At 34.2% G+C, this 27289-nt stretch overlaps 1 protein-coding gene across 1 annotated transcript; it reads left to right on the top strand.

The window, feature by feature from the left end:
• Positions 1 to 2869: 2869 nt before the first annotated feature.
• LOC125869951 (protein LURP-one-related 10-like) lies at positions 2870 to 6156 on the top strand. Its single transcript, XM_049550341.1, has 3 exons — positions 2870 to 3192; positions 4701 to 4931; positions 5965 to 6156. Exons 1-3 carry the CDS (start codon positions 2944 to 2946, stop codon positions 6154 to 6156), a joined length of 672 nt encoding a protein of 223 aa, XP_049406298.1. The 5' UTR covers positions 2870 to 2943.
• The last annotated feature ends 21133 nt before the right edge of the window (positions 6157 to 27289 follow it).

Below are 27289 nucleotides of genomic sequence, written 5' to 3'. Positions count from 1 at the left end.
AACCCAGAAAATCGTCACTAAAAGTTTTTAACATTAAATTCTAATTTTGTGTTTTTTTCTTCATTGTTTTTTAAAAAACAAATATGATATCGATTACGTAGGACTTTGAAGACACTATATGTTTTATTTTTATGTCATATGTAAATGTATAAAATGTACAATGATGCATTATATATATATATATATATATATATATATATAGTAGGAGATTTGAATCGAGAAGTAATTTTGATTATTTTTCGTAATAATATTGAATGTTTTTAATATGGATATTGCAAGTTATTTATTTTAGAAAATTAGGTTGCAATCGAAAATTAATTATCATATTTTTTTGTTGAAAAATTAGGTTTTACTAGCGAATGGTTGTTGGAGCCTTAGTCGCCACTAAAAATCACTCATAACCTTTAGTGACAATATTTTGGGATTTTGTGGCGACTTTGTTGCCACTAAAAGTCAAGTTCTTTTGTAGTGAATCTTAGTTGGCAATGCTTAGGTGGAGGGATTAGTCCCATGTGGCTTGCCACGTCACTAAAAAATTGGGGTGTTAACTCTTGAGGGTATTTGTGGTCTCCTGGAATAACTGCGGGGGTATTTTTGATCCCAAAATGTAATGGAGGGTATAAGTGGTCTATTTCACATAGTTCAGAGGCAATTTTGACCCTTTTCCAAAGTTTAAATACGTCAAAACACCAAACTCCATACTAACATCTAAAACTCATTTGATACCCTCTGGACGCAAATCAATAGTGCAAATTGATCATAAAGCATGTTTCAGGCCCGTTGAAATCATCAATTCACTAATTTGAGGTCGTCTATATAGAAAGTTAGTCGTGGTCAACTTTAAGCTTTATGAAAATTAGAATGTCATCCAAAGGTCCAAAACACCCCTGAATGCTTCGGGACCCATACAAATCATCCAATCAAGTCAAGTCAAAAATAACCTTTCGTACTAATTAAACAAAACTGACAAAATTAAATTAGAGATTGTTGTCCTAGAATGTTAACTTTGGTCAACCCTCTTAAATTTTAAACTTTTAAAACTGAAAATCTCGCTCAATCCTTATACTATCACCTTGGATATATTTTTGCCAACTATTTTTGCAAGTTATAGTGAAGTTACAAAAAGGATCAAACTAGAGAAATGGATTAAAGCGAACAAAACGACCATGCGAGTCGTTACAACCATGTAACATCACCTCCTTTTCAGCAAATGTTGCATCTCCTCTTCTCAAGAGAGTTAAAGTGAAAGGCCGAAGAGGATGATGATCATCCAAGATCTCTATGATTGATACAAAAAAAAGTTACTACTAATTTTGATTTTGTATTGTCTCTTTTGACTTTTCCTATGAAAAGGGACCATAAGCTTCTTACTTGAACACATGCCAAAAAAGTAAGAATGTAAAGAGAGTTGCAAGTAGTTCATAAATAACGATAGAAATTATTTAGTGAAGAAAAATAGTGAGTGGTTTTATAGTAAGGTACCCACATTAAAAAAAGGTTATTTTCTTTTATTACTACACTAAATTTTAGCTTATTAGTTATTATTTAATATTTATCATAATAATTTACTTGTAATTAATTACCTTATAAGTGATGACCGTATAAATAATTTCACGTTACAACTAAACTTCTTGCTGTCAATTAATTTTTGTATTGATAATGAGTGAGCATTCGAGATGGAACGTATTTAGAGGAGAAAACAAATGATGACAAAACCTTTTATTTTTATTACTATAAAGACAACATCCATGTTTCAATGGAAGACCAAATTGGCTGTTTTCTTAGCAAATAACAATCCAAGGGGAAGGATTGTGATTATTTGATTAAGGGAAGATGGTATGATAGATCATGTGTAATGTATTTGATTTTATTTTATTATTAATGAAAGGCCGCTAGATGCTCTGTCTAGTGGTATAAATTTTTTTATTTTTTTTAAAAGAATGAAATTTTTTTATTTGTTTGATTTGGTTTATAGATTTAAAAATTCAACACAAGTGATTTGATTTGGTATTTGAAAAAATTGAATCAACCCGGTCACTAAACATAGTGGCGGAGCTAGGATTTTTAACAAGGGGTTCAAAATCTAAAGAAGTAAACACACGCAATAACCGAAGGGGGTTCGACATCTACTATATATACATAAAATAAAAATTTAATCATGTATAAATAGTAATATTTTCCGTCGAAGGGGGTCATCCGAACCCCCAGAATGTATGCTGGCTCCGCTCTTGACTATACATCTCTACTCACAACCTTAGAATTAAAAGTAAGGTATGATTACCATACGAGTAACTCTCTTTTGTCCCTATTGATTTTTGTCTATTACTTCCGGAAAGAAAATGTCAATTACGTGCGACTAATAACCAATTACGAATCCTGGATTATCTGACTCAACCAAATCATGACTTTTTAATCCACCACAATTATCACGTATTTCCTACAAAGATCAAAGAAAAAGAGACCACTAAGACCAAGCAACAATTCTGGATATCCTTTTGGTGAAAAATCAAAGTTGAAATTTTAACTAAAAGGACAGATTAGAATAATACCTTTTTTTTTTTCCTTTGTAGGTTAGAATAATACTTGACTAATAATAAATCACATATACACGTCTCTAAAATCAGACCAATTCGTCTGAAAACCAAAAAAAAAAAAAGGTACAACAAAGAAAATTCATAAATACGATGTCATTTGATTATTAATATATCATTTCTTAGTAGACTAATTCAAACCGTTCATGACTTTTCTTATATTCCCAGTACGGTTATTACTAGCATAACACTTGTGCCAAATAAATTTGCTATATCTATATAAACAAACATTTAAACTGCAAACAAAAATATACCCTACCCAAAATATATCATAAGGAAAAAAAGAGTATTGTCACGGCAATTTCTCTAATTTTTTGCATAACGAACAAGTAAAAGTTACTGCTCATTGTTCATGGCGGAATCAAGTTATGCAACTATGGCTAATTATCCAATTGCTGTAATCGGATCTCAATATTGCACGCCGAACCAGATTGATGTTGTTATATCTAGGAAGGTGAAAACACTTAGATATGGAGAATTTATTGTTTCAGATATGAATGGAAACTTTGTTTTCAAAGTTAAAGGCACATCTTTTGGATGGCATGATAAGAGAGTTATTCTTGATGCTGCAGACAATCCCTTGATCACTCTCAAACAAAAGGTACATAGTAATTGTTTTTTTAGAAGGTTAATTTGAGACATCTCTCTATATTGTAATTTTTAAAATTAATAATAGATAAGTTACAAAAAAAAATGTTATAAAGAAATCATAATAAGGGAGGGAAAGTTCATGTTATAAGTTTTTTTGCCCACCAATGTCTGGAATTTGTAATAGAGTTTCAATTAAATTCAGATCGCTCACTGTTGAATCCATTTGGGGATGACACTCTCAACAAAATTTTCTTCATATTTAGCTCAAATCCGAGACCTCTAATTAAGGATGGAGCAATTCCAGCTCCACAGCTTATGTTAGTTAAAACTACAAGTCAAACCTTAAGGAAGATATATCTAAAATTATTTTTAAATTTTTTTCATTCTATATATATCGATCGTAATAAGTTATATATCTAATCATAGCCTTGTACGTGCCACGCACTAACATGATAAATACTCTTCATGTCAAACTTGTATGATAACCTGAAATTTAAAGTAATTAATAACCAAGTATAAATTGTTTAATATGAGTTATGTTGGGATAAGTTATGTTGGGATAAATTATGTTGGGATTAGTTATGATAGAATAAGTTGTGTTGGGATTATTTTTTATTGAGTGTTTGGTTTGTTGTATTCAAAATAATAAATTTTAAGAACAATTTATTTGTTTACAAAAATGCCCTTCATTAATGTAAAAAGTGATATAACAAAATGGTTGAAAGAGACATTTTTGTCATTTACCTATTTTATCCCGGGATAAGTTATCCCGGGATTACTATACCACCCAAATAGAGGGATAACTTATCCCGGTACTAATTATTAATCCCGGGATAAGTTATCCCAAACTTGCCAACCAAACAACAAAATAAGCGGTACTATAATTTAATCCCGGGACTATATGGTATTATCCCTCACACCAAACGACCCCTAATTATACTAATGGTGTGAATTCTTTTTTGCCTTATCCGTCTGTATAACTTAAACATCTAAAGGTTTAAGAACTAGATATCTTGCATTATAAATAAATTTCAATTTGTAATACCAAATTAGTCATTATCTACTCCATCTGTCCCTATTTACTTGTCCACTTTTCCTTTTTTAGTTGTTTTTAATTACTTGTCCATTTTGACAAATCAAGAAAGGACAATTACTTTTATTTTTACCTATTATGCCCTTAATAATTGTTTTCTTAATAGGTGTATCAATTCAAAAATGGATAAATAATTAGGGACAAAGAGAGTAATACTTATCATAATATTTTAAGTGCTAAATGACAAGAAAATCTGGCCAGAAATTAAAAAAACTATAATATTTTTTTTATTTTAAAATAAACTAATGTTCTTTCCATTTTCTAGTTAAAAGGTATTAAAATTAAAAGGGTAAAAATGTTTAAAAAGGTAAAATAACATAAATAAAATATCATTCTAGCCAAATTCTGGCCAAATTTTCTGGCTAAAAAGATTTTTTCATTACTTATAATAACTTCACAAGTGTTGTCAATTAATTTTTGCATAGATGTTGACTGAGCATTCGAGATGGAATGCATTTAAAGGAGAAAGCACATATGATAAAGACTTTTTATTTACTATAAAGACAACATCCATATTTCAATGGAAGACCAAATTGGCTGTTTTCTTAGCAAATAACAATTCTAAGGAGAAGAATTGTGATTATCTGATTAAGGGAAATTGGAGTGATAGATCATGTGTAATATATGCTGGAGATTCTTCTACCATAGTTGCTCAGGTTAGCTATCGTTGATTTTACTTTTTATTTGTTACTCTCTCTTATCTTAGTTTGATTTGACATTGAATTTAAGAAATAAGGGGAGTTTTTGAATATTATGGTGTTAAAATAAAGACGTGTGTAGTCCTCTAAGTCTTGTAGTCTTAAGTTTATCATATAGAATGCCGAAATTAAAAAACTTACTAAATATAAAAAAAAAAAACACTATTTTGAAGCCAAAAAGAAAAATAAGACACATAATTTCATTTTTGATATAGTAAAATGAAATTTTTTCATCATATTTATTTTTTAAAATTAAGTGAGTAAAACTAATATTATTTTGAGAATAATGTTGAATAATGTGTATTAGTAATGTGTGGAATACTAATGTTGACATTATTTCTTATATTCTGTTTGATTTAATATATTAAAAATAACAAGTCGTGCATAAGTTCTATAAAAAAAATACTTGTTTACAAAAATATCTTCTACAGTACTCATTAGCTTTGAGAAATGGAAAATGTTTTGAGAGGGATTTGAGAGATAGTTATATCATTAATCAATTTAATGCATGTGTTGAAACCTTTTGTATTACTAATATATAAAATTTCATGGTATTAGCTAGTAATATACACCTCAATACATAATAGAGTACTGTATAACTAATACAAGTATTATTTATACATTATCTAAAAGTAAACCAAATAAGGTACTAATAATAGACAAAGTTAATATTGTATGCATTATATTTTCTAATACACTCTACCAAATGACCCCTGAGGCGAGTGTTAATAATTCATCAACACATGAATTTTGAATTTCAAAGACATGAAATTAAGTTTCTATAAAATTGATATTAAAACTCACACGAAAAAAGAAATATTTTGACTCTCGTACTCAAAATTTCACCGATACGATTTGTAAATAGAATCAGACATAGTAATTCTTTTAACTTATCACACAATTTTCATTCTTGATTAAAAATGGTGAATTAATAAACATATTATATTATACTCACACTATATTGTATATTGTTGTGAATGACTTATTGCAGATGCATAAGAAAATTACTGCTAAAAGTTTATTGATTGGAAAAGACAATTTTATGGTGACAATGTATCCAAATATTGATCAAGCCTTCATCGTCTCATTAATAGTAATGCTTGATGCTATCAATGCAGTCAACGATGCTGCTGTTATAGGTGCCGCTGCCGGTTTAGGTGTTGCTATTGGTGCTGGTTTCTAGGAACTCAAAAGTGTTCATTTTGTAAAATAATATTTTTTTCGTTTATTTTATGTAATATTGTTTGACTTACTATAATGTCTAAGGAAAAAAAAGGATGATTTTTGAAAATTTGTGGTCTTAAATAATTCTTAGATATTTGTACAATTGCATGTAAATCATTTCATTAAAAGTAAAAGAGAATTTTAAACTTAAATTATTTCCACTTATAATTAGATGATACTCCTTCTGTCCCAATTTATGTGACTTATTTTCTTTTTTAGTCAGTCAAAAAAAAAAATGACACATTTCTATATTAAGTAACAATTCAACTATAAAATGTCTATTTTACCCTTAATGAAATAATTTACCGTCACACAAATTTTTATCATTCATTTTGGACCACGAGTTTTAAAAGTCTTCCATTCTTTCTTAAACTCCGCGTCGAGTCAAACTACCTCACATAAAATAGAACGGAGGGAGGGAGTATTCTATTTAGGACCAACTAAAAAAAAAGTCACACAGACTAAATTGTGATTGGCTCACCTGGTAGAAACTGAAACGCCATCTCAAAATGAGAGAAGATACTTCTCGCAACTCCACTTGTAGTAGGATCTACATGGTGCAGTAAGTTGATTTTGGTGAGCAGTCCAATTCGTCATCTATTATCTTCTTTATACCTAATGAAATTGTTGAAAATTAATTTCAAGCTCATTTACCCAATGCGTAGATTTTGATCAAATTTAAAATTTTAAAATTTAAATTTGTTTTCCAATACTTATTTGATTGTCTCGAAAACTGTATCACTCATCTCTGATATCATAAATCACATATTAAGGCTACATAAAAGGTCTTTTAGAGGAGAGGGACCATATTTCTCAAAACTACCGAACGGGTGCATGTGTCATGACCCTAGACTACCTCCTAGTCATAACACAATGTTTAGAGTTACAAATAACCCCAATCTAACCTTTGATATTGACATAAGTCATGAGCAACTACATATAAACATGAATAAGAGCTAAAATGACTAAATGCCCATTTGAATTGCTTAAAAAAAAAGTAGTTTTTAAGTCAAAAAATAAAAAGTCAAACTTCAATAATTTTTAAGTCAAAAAATAAAAAGTAGGGAGAGACCTACTTTTGGTTTTTAATTCTTTTAAAGTCATTTTAAAGTTATTTTAAAGATTTTTTAACTTTGTCAAACACTCTTTAACTTATTTTAAGTTATTTTATATATATTTGCCAAATACTTCCACAAGTCAAAAACTGACTTCAAAGTAGGTTTGACCAACTTTTAAGTCAATCTAAACGTCCTCTAAGTGGAAGCATATATAATTAATTATATGGAATAAGCTAGTTCAATACATTACTAAACAAATTTCTGTATACAACAACTTTAATCTGAAAAGAGACTGGAACTAAGTAGAGTGAATACAACAACTCTAAGGGGTCGTTTGGTGTGAGGGATAAAAATAAATAAATTTGGAATAAAAAAAATAGTCCATGATAAAGTTTTTGTGTCTTGTTTGCTTGCCATGTCTTAGATAACTTATCCCACCATATATACCATAGTGATGAGATAAGTTTTTCCTAATACATGATGAGATAAGTTATCCCAATATACCTAATCCCGAGATAATTATTCCAGGGATAAATTGTTCCCAACCAAACGACTCCTAACTTACTAACTATGAAGTCTCTACTAATATTGACTATTAGGTAGTCGGGACATGACCCCCTTGCTTCCCTTAATCAATACTTGTGAACACAAATAAAATACTGGAACAATGTACTGACTTGAGTCCTCAAAATAAGAGAACTCATCACCTGCTGGCTGGAAGCTGAGATTCGATTAACTAGGATCCTCATAGTAAGGACTTAGATTTGCATTACATGAAAAATATAGGTAGAGGAAGTATGCGATCGATACTTTGTATGTACTGAATATGTGAGATATGCACTATAAACTGATATGTTGAACATGATCAATATATATTAGATACTGAAGTGAATATAAAACTGATATATGTATATATATAAACTAATGCAATGACCAAGTAAGAAACATGCAACTGATCAATATTGAACTAAAATAAATTGAATACAATGTGACTATAAGATATTAACTTGATCAATCTTAAACTAAAATAAATTGAATACAATGTGACTACAAGATATGAACTTGAAACGTGGGAAATATTATTAAGTAAGATATAATCATGTGAGCTAAATATGAAGTTCGATGTATAATCCCCATCGAAAAGGGCTCAATATACCTTGCCATGGTATAAAGGGTTGATATGATCTTACGTGGTACCACTAAGCTGATAATATGTACTAACAAGTGCTACATGGACCTACAGTGATATGTAGTTCTGGGAATTAGGGATTGCTACTAAAGATTTCAATAGACGTTGATTGTGAGCCTTCATCCCTAAAATCAGCTTGGTGCTAAGTAAATCTCCTGATCGAGTTTATGTTGATAGTTTGATAATATTGATAATAATGGTGATATTGAATAGCTCATGAATACTGTGTCATGACCTAGACCATCGTGAGTGGAACCCACACTTACCCTCTAGTGGGAGAACCAACTACCAACACAAATCTTAACCTAACACCATTTTTATAAAACAAGTTCATCATGATAAATAGAAATACAATTTAGAAACAACTAGAATTGAGTTACCATTAACTCAATCAATAGTCAAGACAATTTAGACAACTAAAGAGTTGAGTCCCTATAAACTCAACTCGATAGTTAAAACAATTGCGCGCAAATAAACCCCTAAGAACTAAAAGTTGTGGTTCCAAAACTCTAATGTCTAAAATAAAGGGATGCAACCCCAAAGCTTAAAGAATAGTCTAACAGTGTCTTAATCTAGAAAAGATGGACAAGAAAAGTATAGGAATCCACGGTAGTCTGGAAGAATAACTCACCCTTGAGTTCGAAGTCAGACGTCCCTTAACCGAGGTCTTGGCTCAGCCACCGGAAGATGTTATGTACTCAACAAAGAAAGAACATGTGCAATATCAGTACAAAAACCATAATGTAATGGTAGGATCACACGACCAGTTCAAAATATGATTGTAAGCAATTTACCACAGTATAGTAATACAAAAAAAGACATAACAATTATCAATTCATATAGACTCCCAGTCACCCATCATAAAACAACGAATATATGGATGTATGTCCCAAGTGATCACAAATGCAAATTACTGGTCCTCTCATGGAACCAAAACCATATACTTAATCCTCTCATGGAAATCAAACTCAATCTATTAGTGTACCGTCATGGTACCCGATCCATCCTACTAGTGTGGTACCTGACTAGACCATATATGAATATCCCCATACCAAGCGTGGTACCGATCGAGCTACCGTTAGTATATACCAGGCGTGGTATCTGAGCCAACCATAGGAATATTTTGTACCAGGCGTGGTACCCAAGCCAACAATCAAATACATAAAATCATGCACAATCACAAACATCATGAACAACAACACTTGAAACCACAAATCACATAATCAGTTCATTAAATAAGATTATCAACATGTTGTCAGTGCATATGCTTCCTTATGTTTTCACTAACATGCATTGTAAAAATTATACTATAAAGCAGTAGACATGTATAGATACATAATCCAGGAAACATACAACTATCACCTATCCCGAATCAAGCCTTTTAGAAATTCTGAAGAACTCGAGGTTTCCCTTTTCAAAGTGCATTGGATTGTTCCTTGTCTAAACCAATAAATAAATTCAATAATCAATCAACAATGGTCTATTAATACCCGAATTATAACAAAATCTTAACCCTAGGCCAATTCATGATCATACTCCTCAACTTAGGACTTTTTCCACCTTGAAATCATGTCAAAACCCTCCCCTAAGAGTAATATATTCGATTCTAAAGCTTAAAAATCAATGTACAAGGCTTGGGAGTAACATTCTTACCTTACCGATGAATTCCTTGGGAATTGAGTGCAAACACCTCTAAATCCCCCCTTCCAAGTCCAAGAACAAAAGTGTAGAAAATATGAGGTTTTGGAGCTGTTTTGACATACAATCCTGTTTTTCCCCGCTATAGCAAAACTTACCCTGCTATAGCTGTCATAATATGCCCACTATAGTGGATACCTCCTTCCATAGAGGACTATGCGAATTTCAGAGATTTGAAAATTCCATTTTTCAAAATAGACCTCCTCCTCTTGGAAATACTTGTACCCTCAACTTGTGATTCCACCTCTGACCCAACATCCTTTTCAATCTCCACCACTACCTTTTTCTCAACATGATTCTAGGGTAGGGTGGGGTCACCTGCCTTGGCCCAGCCACTTCCCGAGCTCCACCCCTAGCGGGTGTTTCCCTCTCTCTGCCCCTTCCCCTGCCCCTTCCTCTGCCTCACCTTTTCATTTCCTCGTCCACCACTGGAACTGGTACCTTAAAACTATTACCTCTTGTATAAACCATCTTCAGAAGAATGAATAAGGTTGGATACCAATTTAGATCACGAGATACTAATTGGAATCAAGTTATAACACGAAATAAAGAAGAGAGAAGAGAAATTTCCTAATTCATGTAGTCTATTGAAGAAATGTACAAATGCCTTCGTATCATTTTGCAAAACTCTACTACACCTATTTTGGAACAACGAGATCAACAAACCTAGGGATATGATACCAACTTTGTCACGATCCTGACCCAATGTGAATGACATCGAAACTTATCCCCAGTAGGAGAACCAACTAATTACTAACATGTAGTCCATTAAACAATAGAAATAAATATTTTTAATACCAAAAACATCTTCATTAGAAATAAAATCAAAGTCTTAAAACAACCGTAGAAAAACCCATTAGAAATTGAAAGTTGTGTACCAAACTATGCATAGTCTAGAGTAAGAGAATACAACCCCAAAACAAAAAAGTAAATCTAAAGAGTCTGAGTTTGAACGGAAAAACTAAGAGATAAAGAGGAATCCATGAAAGCTTGGGAAAAATAGCTCACCTTTGGACTCGGTTAGCATTAGAATCACAGTTGAGGTCGCAAAGTAGCTGCCTGAATATGCCCAATACTCAACAAAGAAAGAGAAAGTGTAGTATCAGTATATAACCACCGTGTAATGGTAGGATTGTCGGCTAGCTCCAAATGTATGAATTTAAACACAAAACTAAATCATAGTACAATCAAGACAACATATACATCAACTAAGTCATCAATAAACCAAGTCTCTCAGCCACCAATCCCGATTTAACAATTACATGAATCGTGTCCCACATGATCACAAACATGCTGGTTCACTCAAGGAACTAACATACAATAGAACAGCCAAACATATACCATGTGTAATACCTGAGCCAACCATTAGTAATTTGTACTGGCATGGCACCATACCACGTATGATACTTGAGCCAATCGTTATACGTACTAGACGTGGTACCCGAGCCAACCATGGGAATATAATGTACTAAGTGAGGTACCTGAGCCAACAATTAGTCACACTAACACAATTACAATCATTATGAAATACAACAACACTTGTAAATACAAGTAAACAAAACACATTCGTTGCATGAGATTGTCAATAATTTATCATTTCACATTCAACCCTTATGTTTTTCCCAACATGCGTCATACAAGTTTCACTATAGAGAGGTAACATGCATACATACATAAACTTGGAAAAAACAACAACAATCACCTACCCCGAATCAAGCCTTGGAAGCTCTATTGAACTTGAGTCTTCCTTTTGTTATGAATCATGGCTTGTTCTAGGTCTATGGATAACAATATAACATATAATTAAACCAACATGTCCTAATTATTCCAAAATTATAACTTACTATTAACCCAGACCATTCTCATGATCATATCACCCCAAACCAGGGTTTCTCTACTATTTATTCAACCAAAACCCTCTCGTAAGGCAATTACCATATATTTTACGACCTAAGAATCAAATTACCAAACTAAAAGAGTAATTAACTTACCTTTACGATGATCACAGTGAAAAATAGATAAAATTCACCCATGCTACCCTTTCTCTTCCCAAAATGTGTTTGCAGAAATACGGAGTAGTTTGGGGGAAATTTCATCATAAATTGTGAATTACCCCACTATAGCAGCCCCAACCCACTATAACAACATGACCATAGCGGGATCACCAGCTATAGAGGAAATTAATTCACTAGCTATAGTGGTGTGACACCCGTTGTGGCAGCTTGCATGGGACATAAACTAGGAAATCCTTCCAAAAGTCCCTATTTCGCAACACACCTTTGAATATAATCTTGATGTTCTAAACTAACTCATTCACACCAAGTTTGATATCGAGAGTTCTACTCACTCAAATTCGATTTCAAAAGATCCCTACGGACTACTTAATTTCTTAGATAATAGAAAAACCAACTCAAGCTTAGGCATTTTACCCATTTTTTCCCCATATTCCTCTAGACCTCACCTTCCTAAGATTTTGTCTAAGATTGGCCTAACCCAAAATTTTTAACTCTCTATTCCAAAATGTTTCATACCCAATTTCTTTTGTTATTGATTTATCATAATGACCGAAAGGATCATTACATTCCCACTTCAGATAGTACAAATGCTTTTCCCATATAGAATTGTTGTTGAGGCTTTCCATTATCACAATAATAGCATACTCCCTACTCCATGTAATAATCACATGGGTAATGCTTCCCACAATTAGTTGATTGACATAATCAATCCTCTTTTGTCATTTTTCTTCAGAAACTACCCTTTTCAGAATAGTAGTATTATCACTAGGAGGAGAAATAAAAGTGTATATCCTCAAAACATGAGACTCAAATGTACGAAGTTATCAATCCATTCTAGCCTTGAAATAAAAGTGTATATCCTCAAAACATGAGACTGAAATGCACTAAGTTATCAACTCATTCTAGCCTTGAGTCCATGTGAAAATTCTTCCATCAATAATAACTCCATATGAAAGTAACACATCGATAAGGATTTAGATATAAATTTTTCATCATCATATCAAAGACGAGGCATAGTTGATAGACATAGAAAAACACACGTGTTGTGATCCTTATCATAAGGCTCAACTCTATAGAACGACAAAATGGTTTCAAAGAAGAGTAACAATCCTAATATGTCATAGCCTCTTAATTATAGATGTAGTGTGCTTTACACCCATAATCAAGAATCTTCTAGACATGAATTCATAGACTTCCTAGAAAAATTGAACCTAGTACTCCGATACCAAATTTATCATGTCTCGAGCCTAGATCCGAGGTGGAAGTGATACTCAATGCCTTAAATTGATGAAGAAAGAGATTCCTTTCACAAAATTTTATTTAATAAAAATGTAATATCTAATAAAATGAAAAGATTTATCAGGTTTACATCATAACATTCTAAACTTGTCTACATGAAGTTTGGTAGGGAATGGGGTGACACACGCAGTTCCCACATGACAATATCTAGGGGTTTAGCATGTTGTAGTTGTGGCACCATGGATGGATGAGATTTGAAAGAAGGGGATATTCTCAAGGTTAGTTATTGGGCCGATAATGATTGTAGAGGAGAATGTTTTATTCTAAAGATTTACTTAAATGAAGTCTCCAGTTTTCTATGGAGGCACTTATGAGTTCATTATTGATAGTCATGAGAGGGTCCATAAGATGGGAGAAGTGGAGCGATATGAGGTGGAGTTTTTCACCTTCTAGCTGCTATGAGATGCTAAGTTATGGTGACAAACATTTGTTGAGTGTAGGCCCATTAGTGTTCTTTCATTAACCTAGACACGGTTCTACTCCATATATTTTGAGAAATGTGTTTCTTATTCTATGCAAGATTGGAAGGTTGATGACTTTACCAGCATTGGAAAGGGGAATTTATTTGTTACAACCTATAAGGCTGGCTTTCACACTTCGTACGTGTATTTTTTCAGTCACTACTTGATCTAAGGTGTATTTATGCATTCAAAAAACATATTTTACATGTATTTTAGCTTTGTTAGATTTATTTTAGGCTAAACACAACAAGAAAAAATCGATGTGATGGATTGAAATGCAAAGCGAAGTAATTTAGGTTAAAACAAAGGAAAAATAGCTCTAGAAAAGACAATGAGATAAGTCTCGCATTGCACCTGTCTTGAAACTAAACTTACGAGACTCAAAAAAATAATGCCAAACTTGAGATGGGCTCCCCAATGCAAGGTTCGGATCCTCGTGATTCCCTTCGTGCTGCGACCTTCTGGTCTACAAGATTGGATTTGACTCGGTCAATCCAAAGTCCAACCATGATTAGGATTTCGGCATTATATATATATATATATATATCTTTTAATGATGTTTTTAAAGGATAAGAATATTAGATTAGATTTTAGGACTTAGAATTAGAGAGTAGAATTTATTGTTTTTAGTTTCTTGGGTTTACTTTACAGTTTTAGATTATTATTTTGGGACAAACAAGATTTGTTTGCAAGTGCTTCTTTAATTAAATGTTTCTCTTATTTCTTTTACATGCATATTTTTCAGTAGTTCAAATTATTGTAATTGCTATTTTACACTAGTTATGAGTAGCTAAATTTATAACTACGATTATAGAACTAAAGTTAGTGATGATGATAATAAATGTCCTACAACAAAATATTCGTTCATAAATGGGTGATCATTGTGCATTAAGTTCTTTTGATAGTTAACATTTTATGTAAACATGATTGATAACCATTATGAAAGAAACACTCATGTATTTTGACCTGCTTGGCAAGGATATGGTGCTACTAATCATTATCTGATAACTTGAGATAGAGATAAAATAGATAACTTGAGACTTTTGACAGATGAATACATTAATTTGACACCTAAGTGTCTGAGAAGGACTTAGGGTGATATTCTCTTAATTTGGCTAAGCAGCTTTAGGAGACTTATAGACCCATCATTTTTACACAATGAACATACCTGAATCAATGAATATTAAAGTGTTTATTGGGATTTCGATATCTAAAGAATTGTAACTCTAGTTCATCTTCTTGATAAAAATCTAAGTAGCTTAAGTAGTTAGTAGATTATAATCAAACTCCCTCCTCCCCCCCTCCCCCCAATTTTCCAATTATAGTTAATTTCGTGAATCTCAAAAGCAAATTATAAGCAAAGCTGGGATTCGACCTCAAACTAGCTGAGTTAGTGTATTTTGCATCGCCTATTTTAATCTTATAAAAATGTTATGATTTGGGCAACATCAAAATTTTAACATCGTTTCCAGGGAGTGTAGTTTAGAGTTTTATAATTTTTAGAAATTCATTAGGTAGGTATTATTTTCCTTTTAAAATTCATTAGGTAGGTATTAACGCCTGAATGTTTCCATAGTTTATGATTGATACTAGGAATCAAGGATCTCCCTTGGTTCCAATTGACCCGGAAATCAGAGAAAATATTCACAACTTTGCATTCATGAGAGACATTTATCATATCATAATAATAAACTTAGAGAATCACAAGATAGAATCATAAGGTCTCACATTTGAAAACTTTCATGACTCATAGCTCCAGGGTTCATAACATAAGAATTTCTAAAAATAATCAAATTTATCAAGAAGTCATAGAATAATCATTAAAGTAGTTCTCAAGATAAGAATTTCTTATTTTAATAAGCATTTGTAATTTTATGTAGAAAATCTTACAAAAATTCATGGGTAAAGAAGGAATCAAGAAAGTAGAATATTTTCAAGGAGGGTTCTTGGGGTTTCAGGAAGGTTCAAGAATAATTCATGTGACACCCCGTCCATTTGAAAGTTGGGATTAACTTGTACTTTTGTAATAAGATTAAGGCTTCTTAATACATAAGGAAGGATGTTTTATGAGTTGTTTTTAATTGCAAAAAGTTTTAGTATAAATGTTAAAGTCAAGAGAGTTGCTAAATAAAAGTCGGCAAGGTTATTGTAAATGTTGATAAGGAATTTCTCTGAAATTTCGGTTAAATGTTTCTACAATTTTCTCCTAGCATATAAAGAGTTAGAATTCACATTACCTATCAAATTGAAGGTATAAAAGTCTAGATTCCATCGCACTAAACCTCTCATCCATACGACATCAGATTAGACACTTATGCACATTTTCGTGAGAGTGCGCAAGCAGGCAACTCTAAGCCCCCCCCCCCCCCCTAACTCTAAGTTGGTAGTCTTTTTAAAAGATCACCACCTTCGAAATATTTAAAAAAAAAGATAGAAGAAAACCCCAAAAGCATGATAAAACATTCTTCCAATACTCCTTGGATGCTTGGATTCTCAACTCGGATGTTTAACAAAAGTTGCTCTACGTTGCGAGCTCATCATTGTGGTATAATTTTCTTGACACTTTAGGCTTCATTTGTTGTTGCTACAAGGAGGCAGAATTTTAATAGTATTATTTCAATCTTTTTGGTTGAGGTAATCTTATTTTTTCTATCCTCCTTCGTAATTCCATATCCTAGAATCATTTCATAAAATTTTGAGCTTCGTGGTGGTGTATTTGATGGTGTGGTTGTGGGTAGCCCCTTTGTCTTGTTTAATTGGTTGTTATTATGGTTTAGTGATGGCGTTAAAGTGTTGTAGGTAATTAGGGGGTTCATTTGATTCTTATTAGTGTCACGATCCAGGGGTACCCCCTATATGTAACAAGGCGTACAAGACTCCGAGAGGCCTTATACAAGCCCCTTAGTAAATCATAACATAAGACAGTAGAAAATGGTGGGAAAATTAAAACATTTTTCAATAATATCAAAGTCTTTCATAAAACGAAGCGGAAGTCTTTAACACTTGTCTCAAACCATCTAAAACATGAATAGTCTTAGGGACACAACCCATACACTTGTTCTAACATAAAAATGAAAGACATAAAGGAAAGGTGGTCAAATCCTCGATGCGATAAGGACTCACCAAATCTTCACTCCTTGCTCTACTATAAACCTAGCCACAGGGATGGAAGTTAATATCGCCGGACCCTACATTTGATAAGAATGTAGGCAAGAGTGTGCGTTAGTACAAAAATGTACTAAATATGATGGCTAGCATAAATCAACTTATAAGCATAACATAGGCATTAGTCAACATAAGACATATACCATAAGCATAAGAGATAACTACATAAGTCATAAGCATATTCAATGCACTTAAATCATCATAATATAAGAGGAACACTTCTCAAGTAACCTCAAATTGTTCTTATTTAACACATAAGTCATCCACCTATAGTCATACATATCAAGGAAGGCAACTCAAGCAACAATCCAAGCTAAGCTATCATCATACAATCAAGCTCATACCAAAACATACTTACAATACTTTCTTGTAGTAATCTTGTTTAATCATAAATATGCTACTTTGATTAGAGACTTTTCCCTCTTTAGCTAATTCTTACTAATCATGGAAGAGTAACTCTTTACTAATCTAAGACACATCAACTCTCATGAATGGTTACGATTTACCAACTCAAGGCTACCAAGGAAAGAACCTCATTATGCTAGACCAAGCTATCATGGAAAACATACTCTTATGAAAGTCCAAGCTACTCAATGAAGGGTACTATTGCTCAATCCAAACTATTATGAAGTGGTGTGGCCTCACCAAGTCATGATATCATGCTAGTTCAAACTACATTGAAAGGGTACGATTTCTCAATCCAAGGCTATCCATGAATTATACTATCTCAAGGTTCCATGCATGGTCTTGTCTTACCAAGTCAAGCTATTCATGAAGGGATATCACATCACTACTTCAAGATAATATAGTTCATACATGTTCATTACTCATGAAAGGGTGACCTTGGCCTACCGATTCAAGGTAGATCATTAGTTTAACTCTTTAGACCATGCGTGAGAAACTATCACCATCCATGATCTATTTATGATGGCTCTTTAGCCTTTGATTAAATTTAGGTGATAAAACCTTTCAACCTAGAATCATTCTATGTGAGAAAACCTTTCACATTATACATTTATTCATACATAATATAGATCATGTGGGTAAATTCTTCCAGAATAATACTATTTATAAAACAACATACATAGGCTTTATTCTCAAAGCTCTAATAATCATTATTCATCAATTAAGCTTTACTCTCAAAGCCCTACTAGTCATAGCTCATCATCTTAGCTTTTATTCTAAAAGACCTAACAATCATCATTCATCATACATGCCTTAGTCTCAAGACAATTCTAATATCAAGCCTTACTAATCATAATTCATCATACATTCTTGATCTTAATCAATTCATGTCTATATCCTTTAATCTTAATCAATTCATGTCTATATGCTTCAATCTCAAGCAATCTACAAAGTATCTCATCAATCCTAAAAGATTACGTCTAAATCCTCAATTTCCCCTTTTTTTGACATATAACCCATTTTCATCAATTCTAGGTTAGAAACAAGGGTTAGGCATGGTTACATGTAAATTCAATCTATAATCATGCAATTTAATCATAAACAATCATAATCCACTCAATTGAATCATAACCCATAACATTAGAAGAAACCCTAACTAGAATTGGGGAATTCTTCTTCAAAATTTGGGAAATCAAGGGGACTCCATGGATTAATAAACCATCATACCTTGATTACAAATCCTACAAAGCTTGGAAGATTGTAGATTTGACTTGACCTAGCTTGAACCCTTTTCTTCTTCTTTTTCTTCACTTTTCTAGAGAGGGAATTATTTGAGAGGAACCCAATTCTTTTGGTGAGTTTGAGAGAATGAATTAAATGACTTGATTTAGGGGTCTAAAGTACTTATATAAATGGTCTAGGCTCGGGTTAAACGACACCACTTAAGTCTAATTAAATCCGAAAAGGACTCTTGTTTCCTCAACTTAGTCGTCCAGTCACCAACCACGAGACCACGTTGACGGGTTGGGGATGGACCTACTGTTCTTCCTGGTTAAACGTGGTTAGGTTCAGAGATTTTCTTGGGGACCTACGACACATCTAACCGAGGGGCGTGGACCCATCCACGGAGCGTGGGTCCAGCCGTGGTTTTGCCTTAGGTAGTGTATGTGGTGTCCACCTACAGGGCTGATCCACATGGCCTGGATCAAACCACTGGCCCTGGTGGCCCTCGTGGATGACACTTAGGAGTTCTAAAATCATCTAAGCCTCCCTCTTTCGGATACGGGTTGTTACAATATCCCCCCTTGGGAACATTCGTCCTCGAATGGCATTCTAGGCAGTTCTGAAAGGAGATGACTCAAGACTAGCAACCCATTATGCACATAACCAAGGAGGAATCATCAACTCTAAGCTAAACATGCTCAATGCATCACATGGAATCATAACATTTATCATGTCCAAGGAGGAACTATCATCTCCGAGCTAAAATCATGCTCAACACAAACTCATGGAGCCTATATGCAATTTATACTCATAACATATATCCAAGGAGGAATCTCTCAACTCCAAGCTAAGACATGTTTCACAACTCATCTGATGAAGTCTATAGGCAACTTATTAATGCACTACAACATGAGGAAAATCAATCATGAAAACTCATTTTCTTTCTAAACACAAGCTTTTCATGAACATGCACAACATAAGGAAATCATGGAAACATCTACAACACACACGTCTTCACACAAAGAACAAACTAAGAGGAACTCATCATCTCAAGCTAGAGGAAAAATAGAAGGAAAAAAGGATGAGGATATCGGGACATCTTATTACTAAGTTTGTCACAACCCAGGGGTACCCCCTAGATATAACAAGGCGTACAAGACTCTAAGAGGCCGCATACAAGCCCCTTAGCACATCATAACATAAGATAATAGAAAATGGTACGGAAATTAAAATATTTTTCAATAATATCAAAGTCTTTCATAAAATGAAGCGGAAGTCTTTAACACTTGTCTCAAACCATCTACAACATGAATAGTCTTAGTGACACATCCCATACAATAGTTCTAACATAAAAATGAAAGACATAAAGGAAAGGTGGTCAAATCCTCGATGCTATGAGGACTCACAAAATCTTCACTCCTTGCTCTACTACGAACCTAACTACGGGGATGAAAGTCAATATCACAGGACCCTACATTTGATAAAAATGTAGGCAAGAGTATGTGTTAGTACAAAAATGTACTGAATAAGATGGCTAGCATAAATCATCAACCTATAAGCATAACATAGGCATTAGTCAACATAAGACATATACCATAAGAAAAAGAGATAACCACATAAGTCATAAGCATATTCAATACACATAAATCATCATACTATAAGAGGAACACTTCTCAAGTAACCTCAACTTGTTCTTACTCAACACATAAGTCATCCACCTGTAGTCATACATATCAAGGAAGGAAACTCAAGCAACAATCCAAGCTAAGCTATCATCATATAATCAAGCTCATATCAAAACATACCTACAATACTTTCTTGAAGTAATCTTGTTTCATCATAAACATGCTACTTTGATGAGGGACTTGTCCATCTTTAGCTAATTCTTACTATTCATGGAAGAGTAACTCTTTACTAATCCAAGACAAATAATAACTCATGAATGGTTACACTTTACCAACTCAAGGCTATCAAGGAAATCACCTCATTATGCTAGACCAAGCTATCATGGAAAACATACTTTCATGCAAGTCCAATCTACTCGAGGAAGGGTAATATTTCTCAATCCAATCTATTATGAAGTGGTGTGGCCTCACCAAGTCTAGCTATCATGCAAGCATCCTCTCATGTTAGTTCAAGCTATATTGGAATGGTACGATTTCTCAATCCAAGGTTATCCATGAGTTATACTATCTCAAGCTACCATGCATGGTATTGTCTTACCAAGTCAAGATATTCATGAAGGGATATCACATTACTATTTCAAGCTAACATAGTTCATACATGCTCATTACTCATGAAAGGGTGACCTTGGCCTATCAATTCAAGGTAGATCATTAGTTTAACTCTTTAGACCGTGCATGAGCAACTATCACCATCCATGATCTATTTATGATGGATCTTTAGCCTTTAATTCAATTTAGGTGAGCAAACCTTTCAACCTAGAATCATCCTATGTGAGAAAACCTTTCACATTATACATTCATTCATACATAATATAGATCATGTGGGTAAATTCTTCCACGACAATACTATATACAAAACAACATACATAAGCTTTACTCTCAAAGCCCTAATCATCATAATTCATAAATTAAGCTTTACTCTCAAAGCTCTACTAGTCATATCTCATCATCTTAGCTTTTATTCTAAAATCTCTAACAATCATCATTCATCATACATGCCTTAGTCTCAAGACAATCCTTATTTCAAGCCTTACTAATCATAATTCATCATACATACTTGATCTTCATCAATTCATGTCTATATTCTTTACTCTTAATCAATTCATGTATATATGCTTCAATCTCGAGCAATCTACAAAGTATCTCATTAAATCCTAGAATATTACATCTAAATCCTCAATTTCTCCTTTCATGGCATAAAAACCAATTTCATCAATTCTAGGGTAGAAACAAGGGTTAGGCATGTGTACATGTAAATTTATTCTATAATCATTCAATTCAATCATAAACAGTCATAATCCACTCAATTGGATCATAACCCATAACATTAGAAGAAACTCTAACTAGAATTGGGCAATTTTTCTTCTAAATTGGGGAAATCATGGGGACTCCATGAATGAAAGTATTCCATGGATGAATAAACCATCATACCTTGATTACAAAGCCTAAAAATCTTGGAAGATTGGACACTTGACTTGACCTAGCTTGAACCCTCTTCTTCTTTTTCTTCACTTTTCTAGAGAGAGAATTATTTGAGAGCAACCCAATTCTTTTGGTGAGTTTGAGAGAATGACTTAAATGACTTAATTTATGGGTCTAAAGCACTTATATATGTGGTCTAGTCTAGGGTAAAATGACACCACTAAAGTCTAATTAAATCTTGAAAGGACCCTTGTGTCCTCAACTTAGTCGTTTAGTCACCAACCTCGAGACCACGTTGACGGGCCATGGATGGACCTACGGTTCCTCCTGGTCAAACGTGGTTTGGTCAGAGATTTTTTTGGGGACCTATGACACCCCTAACCATGGGTTGTGGACTCATCCACGGGGTGTGGGTCCAGCCGTGGTTCTACCTTAGGCAGTGTCTATAGTGTCTACCTAGGGGGCTGATCTACGGGGCGTGGATCAAACTACTGGCCGTGGTTGGCCCTTGTGGATGACACATGTGAGTTCTAAATTCTCTAATCGTCCATCTTTTGAATACAAGTTGTTACAATTAGAGTCACACATGAAATACACCTAGTTATGTTGCCTTGGGAGCTTGTCGCTCCTTTGAGATGTGGTTGGAATGCCTTTAATGAAGTTAACTGCTAATTGTTGTTTTTATTTACCTCACTTTGTGGGTTGGACTTGGCTGGTCATGAGTGTGGCAATAGCGTCTTATTAATTTGTCATGGCTTGTTCTTGTAGCCTTGATGATTTTTGCATTGTTGTATTACTTTTGTTGGGCAAGCTTCATAGAGACACTTTTTGGGCATTGGTTCGAAGGTATGTTAAGGCTATTATTTCTCTTATGACATGATCCTAATGGCCTAAGCTTGTTATGGCTGGTGTGTTATCATTATCCTACATGTAGCCTTGTCCTATTGAGTTTTCTATGACCATAAGAGATAATGTCTGTCGGTGACACTCTACTCCTTGCCTAGCGGCCTGAAAAAGCATGTTATGATTGTGTTTGATAAATTATGATTACTTGTTATTATTATAATGTTTTATCGTCTTGATACCGCCTATGAGCTTCTTTTAGCATTAGTTGACAGTGACATTGTAGGGTTCTTCAGCACACAGTTTGATTGTTAGACCGAGCCTACGGGCCAAGTACACCGAGCCTACGGGCCGGGAAGACCAAGTCTACAGGTTGGGTAGGATATACCTACAGGGAAACATATATGTATTGTATCACAGATTCTCCGAGTTGCGTTGATTCATGGCACACGTACATTCTGAAAGTTCAGATCAGATTATCATTGGGATCCAGGTAAGGTGATAATATAGCAATTGTTTGCGTTCTTTAGGACTTACAGTGATTGTGTGATGTATGTACCTGCTGGGCATATGGGGGCTGGTCAGGTCATTGCTTGTTATGTGCATATATTATCTTATAGTAGGGAGATAACGTATTGTACTTGAGTTTTGCCCCTGCCCCTTTCATTCGGTACTTATACTTCAGTTTTATCTTTTAGTTTACCTTACATGCTTGGTACATTATTTTATAATGACGCCCCTTGCCGGAGGGGCGTTGCATTCATGCATGCAGGTCTTGAGAGACATCCAGACAGACCTGCTCCAGCTGATTGGTTGACTCATTTCTTCTGGCGGTTGCCAGAGTCCTAGAGGTTTGCTTATTTTGTGGTTTATAGTTATTGGGTAAGCCGGGGTCCTGTCCCGTTCAATTGTTATATTCATAGAGGCTTGCAAACTAGTGTGTTGGGTTGTATAGGCACGTTATTGACCATTTTTGTCTTGCCGTCTAATTGGCTGATGTTTGATAGTTGCTTGACATATTGGTTAGCTATGTACTTGTCTTTGTTCCTGTATAGAGATCATGTTGGATTTTACGATCCACATAGCGTTTGTGCTTTCTGAAATACCATGGCGGCTTCAACGGCCCAAATAGGCTTCTATGATAGTTGTTTCTTGATTTATATAAACTGTTGGGAGTAGGTGTTTTATTTGTGGAGCAGTTAACAGGGGACTTGACGATCGAGTATTTTTAAGCTCAAATATACCTGCTTGTTTTCTTGACTGTGTGTGGTGGTCATGCGCCATTTACAAGTGGTTTAGTAGGGTAGGCTCAGGCCTAAGTTTTGGCATTAGGTGTCAGTTGTACCCTTGAGTTTGGGGCGTGACAAACTTGGTATCAGAGCAACGTCGTATCTTAGGAAGTCTGCAAGTCGTGTACATTATAATATTGTTTATAAATGTGTTGTGCACCACATTCTATAAGCAAGATGCTATATACATTAGTCAAGAATTAATTCTTTTTCTTCTAAAATCGTGCTCTAGAGTTGAGTCATTAGGGTGGAGATATTTGCCGTACGATTGTTGTTGTCTTTTGTATAAAGAAAGAAATACCAGTGACTTGTCACACATTAGTTGGCCGGAGGTCAAATGCACCCGCAGGGGAGGGTACTACTCGAGTACCACCTTTCAGGGAAATTCAGCTAGAGGAGGTAGGAGAGAAATATTTACATCCCTCCCCAACACCACTTTTACATAAGGAGGCCCCAGGACCTACAGGACCTCCAACAGCACCTCCAGCAGCACCTCCAGCTTCTGCTATGCCTACAGATCATGAATTCAAGAGTGCAGTTTAAATGTTGGCTCAGTTAATAACCATTCATGGACAAGCAGTGGTCAAATATGTAGTTGGACCTTCTGAAGGGCTAGAGAGTTCGAAGGTTTGAGAGTTCCTTGCGTTGAGTCCTCCAAGTATACAGGTCGTAGAGAGGACCCTCAATGCTTTATTGACCAACTACTTAGGATTTTCAGGGTTATGCATGTTTCAGCTACAGAGTAGGTTGATTTAACAACATTCAGGCTTAGAGACATAATCGTTTTATGGTACGAGGACTAGCAGAGGTCTAGATCGACCAATGCACCCAGCTACTTGGGATCACTTCACAGAGGCTCTTTTAGATCACTATCTACTTCGAGAGATCTGAGATACCCGAGTTGACCAATTCTTAAATCTTTGCTACGGCAGTATGGGTGTAAGAGAATATGGGTTGAGATTTGATTCCCTAGCTAGGTATGCACCGATGATTATAGATACGATAGATGTTAGGATACACATGTTTATATGAGGGCTGACTTGAGAGTATGTGGAGGCATGTACCATAGAAGCACTAAATAAAGATATCTCTATCTCTTGTATTCAGGCGGTTTCTCAAAATCTAGAGGAATTTAAACATCGGCAGTTTGGGACAGAGCGAGCTGAGAGTGGGCAGTAAAGGCGAACCATACCTGTTAACTTTTAGAGAGATTTTCATGGGGATCCCAGTACCAGGTATTCTATTACACCACCTAGGCCTCCAGTACTGCAGTCTCAAGGTAGCAGATTTGATCATCGAGGACAGATAGGTCCAGGGGAGAGTTCACTGATGTCAGGCTTGCAACAGTACCGTCCAGAGCAATACAAATCAATTGTACTGCATTGTGATACTTGTGGTAGATCACATTTTGGAAGATGTCGTCTGGACTCTACAACCTATTATTCTTGTGGCCAGGAGGGTTATATACAAAGATATTGCCCATTGAAGGACCAGTAGGGTCTAGGAAAGAAGGTCGGGTCAGCAGTAGGGTAATCTACATCAATACATTTTGCAGAGACAGTTCCATAGTCTTCATTAGGTAGAGGTCGAGGAAGAAAGGGAGTATCTAGTTCTAGTAGGGGCTTGAATCGTACTTATTCATTGACTGGTCAACGTGACTCTGAGTATTCTCTAGATTTTGTGATAGGTATACTAACTGTTTGTTCTTACTCTATTTATTCCTTGATAGATCCTTGCTCCACATTGTCATTGTTTTAAGAAAATAAAAAAATAAAAAAAAACTTGTTTTTGAAAAATCGACTTAACTTATGACTTGAAGAGAAATCGGTTTTCAAAAGAGAGTCACCACATAAATTTTTAAAGAAATTAAGAAAACCTTAATTTTTCAAAAGATTTAAACAGATTAAAAATTATTTGAAATTTAAAGGGGTTTGGGGTTAATTTACATTCCGAGAAGGTGTTAGACCCCCGGAATGTCCGCTAACTTGCGATTGACCAACGATTTGACTAAAATATTTGACTAACTTGAAATAATTAAGTAACAAAAACCATTTTTTATTTGGAGGTAAATAAATTTAAAAGGGACTTTTTAAAGGAAATAATTCATGTGTAACTAATAATATAAATAAGTAAATAATAGACAATTCAAAATAAGAAAAGGTCATCTCGGGGAACTTTATTAAATTAAACCACAAATAAAACAAGTCAAAGTTAGTTGATCAATACAATATAAATAATAATAGAGGAAAATAAATAATTAGACTTGGGTCTTTGGCCCAAATCTAATTAAATTGGGCTTTTGACCCACCTGTCCTAGCTCTAAACAAACTGCCCCAAATGAAGGGCTTTGGCACAATTTTTGTTGAACCTGTTGTGCCAATTTTGGGGGCTTTGGCCCATTTCAATCCATAATGCTGCTGATTGTTTTTCTTGGACTTTTGGGGCTCTTTTCATTCTCAAGTGTCATGCTATACATCAAGTGTATAATTGATATATACACTATGTATACAATCGTTCTTCGAGTCCATTTAATTTGAGCTTTGGATTTCTGTATTTTCTTTTTCAACCTGTGTTTCCAAGTTTAGAACCTGTACACTATATTTTCGACTGTATACCAGTGTATACAATAGGTATATCAGCTTTTTTTTGGGCTTTTCTGACATCAAAAATTCAATTTCCATCCCATATTTATCGTTCTCCAGCCCTGTTCATCGGTTTCATTGACCCTGTTGACTCAATAAAAAATTGTTAGGCCCCCATGGCCCAACAAGGAGAGGAAAGAAGTGCATGAGGACTCGGGCATATTTCACATGCAACAAAATGACAAGAAATTAGCATACGATCCGATAAAAACAGATAAAGAAAAGACCATGCCACATTTTGCAAAGGGAAGAAATGAGATAAACATGCATTTATCATTTGATCCGAATTTAAAAGAAATCAACAAAGACAAGTAATAACCTTAAATCACCAAAGTCTATAATAAACAACATTTTTTTAATAATGAAAATTAAATATAGGCTCAGAAAACCTATATATATTGCTAACATACATACATATATTTATATATATATATATATATATACCAGAGAGGATAATGTAGCAAGCTAAAAGGTAAAACAATGTAGGCAAATCTCACCTGCTGCTATGAAAAGAAAATAACCCATTTCAACATTAATAAAATTGGTACAGAGAGCATTCAAACAAAGACAATTCTAGGAATAAACCTATACTTGGATGGAATTAAGACATGCTTGCAATAAGCACACATATTTGAGGATTCTTCCTAGAAAACTAACCAATATTAAAACCACCTACTCAACTTAAAGAAATAAGGCA

The sequence above is a fragment of the Solanum stenotomum genome, chromosome 7 (genome assembly GCF_019186545.1).
Source record: "Solanum stenotomum isolate F172 chromosome 7, ASM1918654v1, whole genome shotgun sequence".
Classification (NCBI taxonomy): domain Eukaryota; kingdom Viridiplantae; phylum Streptophyta; class Magnoliopsida; order Solanales; family Solanaceae; genus Solanum; species Solanum stenotomum.
This window is presented reverse-complemented; position numbering and strand designations above follow the sequence as displayed.